At 43.1% G+C, this 13488-nt stretch overlaps 1 protein-coding gene across 3 annotated transcripts in view; it reads left to right on the forward strand.

Annotated features, from left to right (window-relative positions):
- Positions 1-13488, forward strand: part of SPATA13 (spermatogenesis associated 13) — a 49420-nt gene that overhangs the window by 27439 nt on the left and 8493 nt on the right. For all 3 annotated transcript variants that reach the window (XM_075050715.1, XM_075050716.1, XM_075050717.1), the window contains 7 exons: positions 3482-3618; positions 4019-4198; positions 5265-5450; positions 8028-8207; positions 8805-9037; positions 11423-11552; positions 12106-12478. In XM_075050715.1, the coding sequence (XP_074906816.1) occupies positions 3482-3618; positions 4019-4198; positions 5265-5450; positions 8028-8207; positions 8805-9037; positions 11423-11552; positions 12106-12478 (1419 nt within the window). The remainder of the gene's footprint in view (positions 1-3481; positions 3619-4018; positions 4199-5264; positions 5451-8027; positions 8208-8804; positions 9038-11422; positions 11553-12105; positions 12479-13488) is intronic.

Below are 13488 nucleotides of genomic sequence, written 5' to 3' on the forward strand. Positions count from 1 at the left end.
TGCTAGGGGAAACCATGTAATTTCAGTGGGTGTTGAGACGTCGCTGCGCGCAGAAATGCCTCCAGGGTTTTGTGAACACATCCCTGGAGGAGGCAGTCCCCAGTTACAGGACAGGCTCAGCTGAGCAACGCAGTCAGCAGGTAAAGAATGAGCCGTAACGATTACGGAGCTTTCCAAACCATGAATATAATGCTGTGTACAAGCGCAGGCTGCGGCAGGCTTTGCGCTCTGCTGATGGGAGCAGCTCCTGCCTTTGCTGCCCGTGCATGAACCGATCCAGCTTCACTGCAGATGTTAAGGGTGGTAAACGCTGGCCCGTGGTGAATGAATGAGGTTGTGCTCTGGCTGGGTCAGTCCCAGTGAAAGCTGGGCTCTTTGGGTGCTTTCCTGCTTCACTCCCTATTTTCTGGAGCAGCTGAATTAAGTTTGTAGTTTGAGTGAGAAAATGTCTCCGTCCTCCCCACTTTCCCCGGGAGCAGTCTGCTGCAGCCTTAACGCTTTGGCTGCTTGTGCCCTCAATAATGATACAGCATTTGCCTGTGAAGCAAGAGAAGTTTTAATAGCCGTCCAAAAAATACCTTCATTGTTTACTTCTACTGGAATTTTAACCGGTCTAGCGTAACGAAGATAGACCGATACTCCGAGCAGTGTTGTAATACAAAGAACTCCCAGCTCCCATCCAAACAGTCTTTCCCTTTGAATTGCAGTCATTTGAATATAGATTGAAATCGCATTAAGCTGCTGTAATGAAAAACAAATGTACTCCTTGGCTTGCTGCGTTTCGAGACGTTCGGGCACTTGGGGAGCGGTCTGGGCGGCGGAGGCGGCTGTCGGCACAGCGTGGCCGGGGCCAAGGCAGCCAGGTTTTTTGTTTCTTTTCTGGAACTTCCTCCCTAAGGGCACCCCATGATGTCAGCGAGCCGGGAGCTCGCCGTGGCGCGCGCCGCTGGCAGCTCCCAGCCGGCCCCGGCCTCGGAGGCGCAGCCGGGAGCCGAAGGCGGCGAAGAGGCTGTTTTCTCCGCGCTGCGGGTCGCTCGGAGCCCTTCGTGGTCCTCCGCCAGCCCTTTGGGACCGAGCATCACCTGTTAGAGGTCAAACCCCTTCCCCGGGGAGCGAGTCTGACGGCAGCATGGTAGCCAGGGGGGGAATGGCACGATTTTGGAGTCTGGAGAGCCTTCAGATGGGTACGTGTGAGTAGAACATGCTCTCTCTCTTGCTATGTTTTACGGTGGTTTTAGACTGAACTGATAAACTGTGGCAGTCAGGGGGCCTGATTCTGATCACACTTACACCGTGTCATCCACGGGAGCCTGCAGCCTTACACTGGTGACAAAGCTGCTGGGAGATCAGAATCGGTCCCCGGCTGTCTTTTAAGTTTTTGCATCCCGTTGGTGCGATCAGAAAAGCCCACCCCACCTCTGATATTTCTGTCTGTAAACAATAGAGGAATAGATGCAGAGTGCAAGCGACTTGATTTTCGCTTGAGTCTAACTATGGAGACAATGTAAGCTTGTTGATTTGGTGCAGAATAATGAAGAGTTATCGGTCCCCAAATTGCAGTCATTTTTCATCTGGAGCCAAATGAATTAGGTTATTTTGATGTGCCGTTGTTACTGGAACAAACCAACAGGCAGTACTGATAGTACAGTGGGGTTGTATAAAGGATCACTGAGATTAATTTTTTTTTTTTGGTGTTGCTTTATAACCTAAAAAATGATTTAATGAATTATTTATTTGCAGATTTTTTTTAATGAAGCAGTTTCAGTAAGTTTCACAGATGTATTTTAAAAGTTTATCAGTGGTCAGGTTTGTGAGTCTGTAGGGAAAAAAAATCTTGTTTTTTTAAATACAGATTCTGCATCCTCCCTGGTTAGGCAGATTATATCATTAATGTGAGCATATATTTAAAATGCTGGGGAGTAGAAGAAAACAGTCGAATAGCCATGTTGTGTTACACCGAGACTATGCCATATTTTTCCACTTCTAAAGGAAAGAAAAATCTTCCAAGTTCTTTAGTGAATCTGTGCAGTAGCCAGCTTTGATCTCTCCTGCAGATTAATACCCAATTGACCGAAGATGCTAGCGATGGTGTGAGCGCCCGTAAGGAGGGGCTTGATGTGTTTCTCCCTAGAAGGTACATCACAGATAGGCAGCGGCGTGTGTAGCTGTGTAGGTGTGTGGAGTAAAGCGACTCTCGCCCATGCGGAGCCCGGGGCTCGGCAGGCAGGCGGTACCCAGGCTGGAGGCAGGATCAGAGCCCGGCTGCTTGATCTTGCTGCTAGGTGGAAGTGGCAGGTTCAATAACTCTGCTTAAAAGTCTGTTCCCAGGCACTGCGGAGTGAGAGAGATGCTCTGTAGGCTGCGCGGCAACTTATTTGGGACGCAGTAACCATTAGAAAAGGAGTTCAGTGCCAGCAGCCCGTTCTGATTTTTTTTTATTTTTTATTTTCTCTTGGATTTTTGAGCACTGTGTGATCCTTAGACTCTCTAGTTATTCACAGCTTGGGCTTGCCATAGGAATAAATCTTCAGGGATAAATGAACAAGGACCAGAGAACTGGGCCACTGGTCGTGAAAGCTTCTTGATTTCTAGCTCATCCCCTGATCTGTTTGAACATTACAGCTGGCTTTCAAAGGCAAACCTGCTCTGAAAGGGTCTAGCACTGAGCAGTGTGGACGTGAGTCTCTCAGTAGCACTTGGTCCTGAGATCGGTCCCCCGTCCTCTTCACCTGCCAGCGTGGAGATGATCGCCGAAAGGATCTGCCACCCAGTGATGTACCCCGAGTGGGTTTTACAGTTTTACACAGATTTACATGTGCAAAGTGACAGTCACTTACATGATGTTTCTCTTGGTTTATGTGGCTGTGTAATAAGATGAAGCCCATCTTAGGTCTGGCCTCCATTTCTTTACAAAGCTGCCTCTTTGGTCAGAAAATGTACAGTTGCCAAACCAAGGATTTTTTCGGGCTCGGAGCAGGGGCTGCGGCGTGGGCTGCCCCCCCTCTGATGGGTGGGTGGGCAGGGAGGTGTTGGGATGTCATATCCCTGCGGGGGGATGTCACGACGGGATGGCACCCAGGCTGGGACTGACAGCGGCCCCCCTCTCACTGCCGGGGGGCCATTGGACCTCCCTCATCTGCCCTGTGGGGAACGTGGCATTGAGACCTCCCTCCCGATTCAGGTCGTTTGAGATGTCCTCTGGGTAAAAAAAAAATAAGTAAATAATGGTTATAGTTCTGGTTTTCGCTCGCAAAAAAGAGAATTTCTCCATCAGCTGCTAAATGAGAAAATTCTGAAGAGGAGTAAAAAGTATTTAATGGCAGGAAAGTGGTTTTCCTGAGAGCTCTGCTGCCCTCTGCTTCTGCTGTTACTGTTACATTCGTGACAACAAAGGCAACTTCTCAGAGATTCGTCTTGCATTGTTTTATTCTGGAAATCAGAAAAAATGATGAAGCAAACAGCTGTTGCACCTTTGTTTTAGTTGCGGCAGATGGTGGGGCTGAACCTTCGGCCTTAGCGGACGACAATGGCAGCGAGGAAGACTACAGTTACGAGGAGCTCTGCCAAGCCACTCCCAGGTACCTGCAGCCCGGAGGGGAACAGCTAGCGATTAACGAGGTAACGTCCTGGGCTTTGCGTTGCTGTAACGGCGGCGGGTGTGTTTTCCACAGGTCTGAGGTTTCGTGTTAACGAGAGGTGCCACGGCAGTAGCCACCAGAGTGAAGAATCCGGCAGCCGTGGTGTCCTGTCTGTGGCAGACGCCAGGGGAAGAGCACGGTGACTAGTGCTTCACCGGGACTGTAACTCGTTAGCCTGTGTAACTGCTCTAATTGTAGGACTCTAATTGTTCTCACTAATAAATACAGACATAGATTTCTGAAAATCCAGAATTTTAGTTCTATCCTGTAGTAGGAGTAATCGTGGGTGCCCTAGAGAGGTATTTGGATCTGTCAGTAATTTATAAGCAGTTCATTGTTTATCTTTTGTCCCTCACAACCTCATCTTCTCCCCACCTCAGCTGATAAGCGATGGCAGCATTGTCTATGCAGAAGCTCTCTGGGACCATGTGACTATGGATGATCAAGAGCTGGGCTTCAAAGCTGGAGATGTCATTAGAGTTCTAGAAGCTTCCAACAAAGACTGGTGGTGGGGAAGAAACGAGGACAAGGAAGCCTGGTTTCCAGCTAGCTTTGTCAGGGTGAGTAACTCTCTTGCTTTTGCACCATTGTCACGTGAGATTCCTGGCAGAGCGCAACAGCAATAGTCGTGGCGTTACGTTTAAGTGAAGGGCCTGGTCCTCAGCATCTTTGTATCTGAACATCAGTGGTGTAACCCCCAATGACTTCACAAGGAAAAAAGCAATAGAGAATTGCACCCCAAGATCCCTTAGCTCTTGTGACACCTTTTACAGCAGCTTCTTCCTTTCGTGACAAAAGGAATTTCTACAAGCAGAAATGAGGGCAGCAGAAAGCTCAACCGGGAGCAGTCAATGTATATGGAGAGGACATAGCTGTTTTCACGAGGGAGCGGGGAAAGCTATGCTGCAGGGATTTCTTGGTAAAATAGAACTTAATTTATTATCACAACATCACGTAGGAATCTCGTTCACAGTCTGAACTCCCCAGTGGGAACTCAGCCAGATTAATGACAGTATAACTCTTGAATGGTATAAAATTGACCTGTGTTTTAGAAATGAATTTAAAGTACTTTTTGAGATCCTGTAGTGAAGCTTGGGCCACACTGTATGAAGTACTACACAAAGTGCAAGAGATGGTTCCTGCCTTTGCCCTTCCTAGATCTCCAGCCAACATGGGCAATCAGACAAAAGTCAAAAAAGGAGGTGCTGTTATCCACGTCGTACAGATGGGGAACTGGGGCAGAGGGAAACTATTTAAAAGTATTTGAGTTGTCTACTTTTGTAATTCTTACCCATGTGCTGGCTTGGCCAAAATAACACATAACTATTAGTAAGGGTCAGAAATAAGCTTAAGTCTGAAAAATACACAGGCAACACAACATGGTATCTCTCAAATATTGCGAGTAGAAAGCCATGTATTTAACCAGACAGAAATCTCAACCCCGTATTTGAATATGCAGTGAGTACAATGAGATAAATCCTGTTGTGGAACTCTCTCTCTAAGGTAAGAATGGGAACATTTCTGTAGCAAGGCCTCTCTTAATTGTATGAAGTTTGTAACAGTTATATCACATTTTGTAAAAGTTTGCTGCTTTACTCTAATTTGCTTTGTTTGTTCTGGCTGCAGCTGCGAGTTAATCAGGAAGAAGTGCCAGAAAATTGTAGTAGTATCCAGGATGAAGAACAAGATGCAGATATTAGCAAGCATCGTCAGAAAATAGCTGAAAACAAGGATCAGATGAGAACCAACGTTATACAGGAAATTATGAACACAGAACGAGTCTATATCAAGCATCTCAAGGACATCTGTGAGGTACATGCTTTAACCTGAGGGCATTCTGCTGACCTAATGTGAGCAAAACATCCCATATAAGTCCAGAACCAGAGTGGTTTCTCATATCAAAATATTCCCAATCGCACTTCTGAGACTGTCAGTCAGACCCTTCTTGTGTCCTCTTACAGCTTTTCTCTCTGCTGACTGCCACAAGGCATTACTTCCTTTTTTTAAAAAAAAACATTCCACTTTTGACACGGAAAAAGTGCTTTGCTTATCTGACTGTTATTTCCATAATAATGAGAGAAGGAAGTCCAGTTTATTTAGAACTTTTTACCACTTGGTTTAGATAGAAAACTTTCAGTAACTTTAATAAAACCAATTACAGTTCAGGGACAAAATTTTTTGAAAGTAACTTGCAAAGAGAATGTTTGCTGGGTGAGATTTTTTTTTTTGTTTTCTCCAACAAAGAGATTTTTTCTGGATGCTTAGAAGCTATGAAGAAGTCTTTAAAGGTGTTTTAGAACTACCTTGCTTGTTTGAACCATAAAATGTGGGGGAGTCTGCTTTTTGTTCAAGTTTTGTCGGAGGCCCACACTTGGGCAAGAAGCTTCTTGGTGCTTTTCACTGAAGTTTGCCTCTTCTGATGTGGACTGTGACGCATTTGACCTGTATTTGTGGTTAGCATCTGGAAGGGTGCTAAGCAACCTACCAAAATATTCTTTGTAACCTTAGTTTGCTAGGTTTCTGTCTGTATTTTTCATGTTGTCATCCTTTAGTCCACCACTCATCATTTGATTCTTTCATGAACAACAAAGTAGACAAGACAGCAGTGGTTGGTTTTTTTTTTAGATCAGACCTTTTTTATGCATTTTGGAGAAAGAGAGAAGGGAAAACAAGAAGACAAAAATTGGTTGCTAATTGGCTAATTTTAAAACATTAAATGTAAGTTTTGTCATTTAGATTCACTATTTACTTAAGCTAGTAAGCTTGACTGTGTGCGTAAAAGATCAGGGAGGAATTTGTACATGCAGCTATGTCGTTGCCATGGTTAGCTGAGTTCTAGGACATGACTTTCATATTTTACTGACTTATTAATTCTTAGACTGATACTAATAATTAATTTTCTCTAATTCATATATTCTATACCTCTTTTTTTTAAAATCTTGACATGCCTCCGAGTTTGCTACAAGAGAACTAACACACATTTTCCAAGCAGAGAAGTGAGTGAATCTGTAGGGTGGTGCAAGCAGGACATAAGGCTGAAAATACACTCAAGCGAGACTAAGCCGGAAAAGCTGCTGCGGATAGTAATCCAAATTTGCAAGCCGTGCACTAGAATGAATCACTAGGGCTGGTGCAGTCAGGATCATGAAGCTGGAGTATACCCAGAAAAAGTTTTTACATTCAAGAAGTGTCTGCAGTCCACGTTATAAGAGCTGCACAGGAATTAGTTTTCCTTGTCAGAGTTATCCTCCTAATAGTAGGAAATGTGGTAGCTGACTTGCAGTGTAGCCACTGCACAGCTCTCAGAGCAGATGGCTGTGGAGGAGACAGGAATATTCATAACAGTGCCAGCAATATTCAGAGTTGCTTCCTGGTAAACCTCACCGGAGCAATTGCAAGGCTTTTTACAGCTGTCTGCTCCCAAAGCAATTTGGGGGAAACCTGCCTGAAAGCAGCCAAATGGAAGAACCTGGCAGATAACCCGTATCATACCAGTTAACCTTCGCACTGATCCGTACCCCGGTGCCATTACTGATACAAGAGTATGAGCGCAGCAGCTATTCCTGGGTATTTAGCCCCTGCACTGTATCCTCCTCACCACGCTCAGCTTTGTGGAAGAGGTACCTGAGGATGTGCCGGCTCTGTGTTTTTCAGCCCTAAGAGGCCCCCGATCGTTTTAAAACTGGAAGACTCAGTTGTGTATCTACTTAACACTGGGTACGAATAAAGTGAGCTGGACCCCTGTGATGTTCCTACAAGTAAAGAGAAGGAAAACTGGAAAAGTTTTATGCACGGTCTTGCCAATACTATTACCTCCTGCCAATACCATATGGATTTTTACCAAACAGCAGCATTCTGAATGTGTTATAATATGTTCTTCATTTTGCTTCTCTGGCTTAGACTGTGTCCTATTTACGTGCTGGTTAAGGAACCAGTACTTCAGCCCTGGTAGAAATTCTTTATATTAATTGTTTTAGGGTTTGTTCTTACCTGCATAGAGAAGAACTCATGGCAAAGACAAATTGCTCTGAAAAAGTGCAGCAGCTAAAGTAGTAGCATGCATGGGGTCTTACACCAGGCTCGCCTCCAGCTTGGCGGGTAATCATAACGAGGAGATGTGAATGGGCTTCACAAACTCTGCAGGTTTCTGGTTCCCTGATTCACTTATGGTACTGTGAGACAGAAGTTGGACTGCAAGAATCAACGTGCAAACATTTCAGATGCAAATCTGGAATTGCATGTCCGTGTGTGTGTGTCCGTGTGTCCACGGCTGGGAAACGACTCACCTGCCCATAGATCGCAGGGGTTTTGCCAGCTCAAATGGGCTTGTTCAGGGTAGAGCCTGTTTTCACATGTTCAAACTAAAGAGGTTATTCATTTAATTTCCAGGGTTATATTCGGCAGTGTCGCAAACATACAGGAATGTTCACCACAGCTCAGTTAAGCACCATTTTTGGAAATATTGAAGATATTTACAAATTCCAAAGGAAGTTTCTGAAGGATCTGGAGAAACAGTACAACAAAGAGGAACCTCATCTAAGTGAAATAGGGTCATGTTTTCTTCAACATGTAGGTTGCAAAAGTTGGGTTTATTTATGAAATTAACAAAGTAGGACAAGAAAATGCTAAGTTACCATGTTAGGAGGGGATTTTAGTAACAAGGGCTTAATTAAAGAATTATTTAAATGCTTTCGATTTCTCCTCATCTTTAGCAAGCATGTAACTTTGTGCACAATTTTAAGTTTCCTTTTCAAAACTTTAGTGATCACAGATGAGCTGGACTCTTTGCAGTGATCTCATATTGGGCATGCAAAAACTTCCTAAAGCAAATAAGGAAGGAAGGTGGTGGGGAAAGAGGCTGTGAGTTCATGATAGACACTTGCTAAGCCTATAGCTGTCTTCCCCAAAGAAAAGTACTTCGTAAAGTGGGTTTGATTATCCTGACTCAATGGAGGCCTCTATTTCTGGGTTCTTATAAAGAAAGTACATAGTGTTGACAGTTACAAAGTAGATTTCTGCATAGTTTCAAGGCTGATCAGCCTGGAAACAATCTAGGAAATGGATTAATTAATCTAATTAGTTATAATAGATGTTACAGAAATATCTTTCCTCCTTTATAGATAACTACTTTAAGCTTTGACTTTTTTTTTTCTTTTTTTTTAATAGCAAGAAGGCTTTGCTATTTATTCAGAGTATTGTAACAATCATCCCAGTGCCTGCATTGAACTTTCCAAACTAATGAAACAGGGCAAATACCGTCACTTCTTTGAGGCCTGTCGCTTGCTCCAGCAGATGATTGACATTGCCATTGATGGTTTTCTTCTCACGCCCGTTCAGAAAATCTGCAAATACCCTCTGCAGCTTGCAGAATTGCTCAAATACACCACTCAGGAGCACAGGTAAGAGAATGAAAAAACCAAATCTTATAATAGTAGTAACACCTAATTACTCAAGCTTTCTGGGTGACACAATACTACAGCTTTTGAGATCAGGAACAAAACTCCCATTGACCACTATAGACAAGAGCTCCTTACTAGATACAAAAACAGTAGGTGAAAATGGAGCACAGGGGACTGACAGGGTGCAAGGCAGAATGAGGAATAAGTGAAAGAGGGAGAAGGAAAGGAAGAAAGTGCTGAAATAGGATGCAGGGAGGTATGTGTAAATCAGTGAAAAAAAGCCAATGTGTCATTTCTTTGACGGAGAAGGAAATCCACAGAAAAAAGGGGGAAGCTGCATAAATGTTGTGAACACAAGAAAGGTAAAGAGGGCCTTAGAAAAAAAACACAATCTGAGCAAGCTTGGAGGTAATGTTTTTCAGAAACTTACCTAGTAATGAACATTGCCTTTGTTTGCAATAAAGTCCAGATATTAGATTTTCAGCTGGGATAAGTAAGAATTGAAGTTGCAGGTTATTAGCCTTTCTAGTATACGCTTGAGATGATTAAATCTCTGACTAAATTAAGATTTTATCTCTAAATGTCTTCCTTTTTACCTTGTACAACTGCAAGAAAAATGTTCCATTGTGACCCCTGTGCTCAAAGTCCAAATACAGCCTGAGGCAATGCTTCCTCCGCCAAAGTCTGCACTTATTTAACCTTGAGAAAACTCCCCTTGGAGACCACGGGATTTTTGCCAGGGGCAAAACAGGGGATGTCAAGTACTGTCATTCAGGTGTGAAATGCCTCTGCTCAGTTCTGTGGCTACCTGGGAAGTCCCGCAGTAACGATTACTAACGTGGGTATCTCTTTCGCTGCTACTAATTTTAGAAAGATTATTCTGTGAGCTATTAAACCAGCAGATGAAGTGACAGCAAGGTCTTGCCACCTTCCACCCATACTACCTGTCTTTCTTTTCTGTGGCACGGCATCCAGAGATGCCCACAAGCACAGACAGGCGCCCAGTGCACAGAGATGCTCACAAACAGGCAGACCTGCACCCACACGGAACCTTGGTAAAGCTCAAGCCACCTGGGTTTTTTTGCTAGCTTTTTGTTTTGTTTTCATAAAAAGTTTGAAGATCCAATGTGCACAGCCTGCCGTGAAGGCCACAGGTTATGCAGCAAGTGTGGAATAACGTACACACTGACACAGAAAGAAGGAACTGAGATAAGGAAGGGCAAGAGTAGCAGCGTGTATATCATGCGGTCACCCTGTGGGACATCTGCCTGACATTAGTAGGATCCTGTTATTGTTAATCTCACTTTTTGTATACAGTGTGGCAGAAAAGAGTTTCCATAGATATAAATAGAGGAGAGTAACTCGCAGATTTAGAAGGGAAGCGCATCCATCAGCAGCAGCCGATGAAAATAGGAACTGAGGCAGAAGCAGATAAAAAGGACAGCGAGGCTGACCCCTTTGCAGGATTTATTTCTGGCTCATGCTGTTTTCTACCTTTGGCCCCCTTTTCTGCAAGAGGTGTTCTGATAAAGGAGGGAAGGCAGCTGCTCTGCTGGGACTCTAAAGCAAGGAACATGGGTCTCCTTCTCTCTTCTCAGAGACTCCATTTGAGGAAGGTGAAGGAGTGATGGATGCTATTCAAAAGGGAATAAAAACCAGTCTACAGGTTGGGGAGTTTCATAAGCATGTGGGGAGCTCAGGGAAAGAAGGAGGGGAGCAGAGCAATGGAAGAAGGACAGGAGGCTTGCATTTGACCTGGAGCAGGCAGGGGAAGGTGACCAAGTCTTGGCTTTCACGCACTTGTTCCATGAAAACTGGCCATTTTGTCAGCATTGTCTCCTTTTATTCCCCTCTTTGGTGCCCATGTTCTTGGGTCCCTTGCTCACCTTGTTTGAGGTTGTTTTTGGTATTTTTAATGCCCACATAGCATTCTCCATTTGCATTCATTGACCCAGCCACTGGAAACAAGGAGGGCAAAATACAGTTGTTAATCATGATTAAAGGAATGCCCTTCCCAAAAAATCCCACTAAAATCTTGCTTAAAAACAAATACCTTTGCTGCAATGTAGGTACCACTGAGGTCAACAGGAGTTCTACCATTGTTTTCAATAGAGACAGTGCTGCAATTTGTTAATCTACCTCCACCTCCTTCCACCAGTTTAGTAGTTTGCTCCTGGACAAAACCTAGCAGGACAGCAGCACTGAATTATACAGACTACTGTGTGAGGTTCAGGACAGTTGAGAATCAGGTTTCTCTTACTTAAGTACCCTGACTAGAGGGATAGATGCATAATGTGGGCTAATACTTCAACCACTGTGTTACAATTTGTGATTGCATCATATCTATTGCATAAGTGATCTTTGAAACGTGCCTACATTTCACAGTGATTATAACAACATAAAAGCTGCATATGAGGCTATGAAGAATGTAGCGTGCCTGATCAACGAGCGAAAACGAAGACTAGAAAGCATAGACAAGATTGCACGTTGGCAAGTCTCTATCGTAGACTGGGAGGTAAGCGTCAGCCTGTCCCTTTCCTGAGCAAAGGTACTCTGTACAGTACTTCATGTCCTTTACAGGATATGTCTTTCTGCATAGTAGGTAGTTTATGGTGTCTACTTTTCAACTAGTCATTGCTCGGTTAAAAGTCCAGTTGCTTCATTTGCAGTGATTCTGTTACTGATTACCTTGTTTATAAATCCGGAAGAGCAGCATGTATTAACATGGACAGTTGTCTTTTTGAGCTGACACTGGATTGAGCTGACAGAATGGATTTTTTTGTAATGCTAGACCTATAGAATCTCCTTTGGATTTTTGGTAGTTCTGTCAGAACTTGAACCTGCTTCACTGACTTTAATGAGTTTCCTCCTGATTTATGTAGAAATAAAGTAGAGCAGAACCACATTCTGTAGGAGAGTATCTACGTTCTGTGACATTTTCAAATCTAATAATAAAAATACAAGAAATATGAATGAACTTGAGACTTGATTATAAAATGAGACTGGTTAGGCACACAGTAAGATCTTAAAATATTATTTACTTACTACGTATATATATATCTTCTTAGGGACCAGATGTGTTAGCCAGAAGCTCAGAACTGATCCACTCAGGAGAACTGACCAAAATATCAAAGCAAGGCAAAAGCCAGCAGAGGACTTTCTTCCTTTTTGACCATCAGCTTGTGTTCTGTAAGAAGGACTTACTGAGAAGGGACATCTTGTATTATAAGGATCGTATTGACATGGATGAGATGGAAATTGTGGACACTGAAGATGGCAGAGACAAAGACTTTAACATTAATGTCAAAAATGCTTTTAAGATACTAAACAGAGCCACAGAAGAGATTCATTTGTTCTGTGCAAAAAAACAGGAAGATAAAAAGAGATGGATGGAGGCATGCGAAAGTGAAAGGAGAAGAGTTCAGGAAGACAAGGAAATGGGTGAGTGGAAGGATTTCCTCTCTAAAAGGTGTTAAAAACAAAGGGGAATGTTCCTGCTTTTCTGCTTCTTTATGCTTTGTGCAGATGGGCACTCTGCCTTCTGGGACTGGTGTCTCTTTCTTACCCACCATGACCTTTAGCCGTGTAAGTGAAGCCTATTCAGGTGTGTTTGCCCTGTCATTGTGGGCCAAAGGTCCAGGGCAGTTAGCTATGACATCCATGTCACAGCGTAATGCATGTAATTCTGGTGTATTACGGAGCAGAATGAGATATGAGATATGACAAGATGCAATTCACAAAGATAATAATAATAATAATAATAATAATAATAATAATAATAATAATAATAATAATAATAATAATTCCATTCAAAATCCTAGCACTTTTGTATGAATCATTGGCCCAAAACATCTGTTCGTAAAGGACAGTTTATTATAAAGCCAAGCAGCAATAATTGTAGATCTGTACTGTCCATGTCACATAATGGCACCTCCTGTGTCCAGGAGACCTGTGCAGTTGCATGGTATCATTAGTTACAGAGCCAACAATAGCACCACTGGGCAGTTTGCAGAGAAATGAAGCCTAACCTTGCGTGAGCAGGGAAAAAGGTACCAAATCCTAGCATCAGCTTTAGACCCACAGCCTGTAGAACAGTCTAAGGACAGTGTCTTCTGTGTGAATGTACATTTGGGATTGTTATTTAGATTTTTGGTTTTGCATAGTTTCATGCTTCCTTTAAGATCAGTGACAAAAGCTCCAGCAAAATTTCAATGGCAAAACATACATGAAGAAGACAGCAACACTAATAAGAAAAATAAAACTCTTTTTAATATTCCTAAAGAAGTAATGAAAATACTAGTACATCCATGTGTGTTGACTGTATGAGAACTTTTCCTTTTTATAACACTCTTCAGGCTTAGGCTTTGGATAACAGCCAGTTAAAATTGGAAGTGCAGTGAAGTGGATGATATAACTCAGAAATTATTAAAATTTAAACAAGATGCCAAATC

Source organism: Buteo buteo, chromosome 18, assembly GCF_964188355.1.
Source record: "Buteo buteo chromosome 18, bButBut1.hap1.1, whole genome shotgun sequence".
Classification (NCBI taxonomy): Eukaryota; Metazoa; Chordata; class Aves; order Accipitriformes; family Accipitridae; genus Buteo; species Buteo buteo.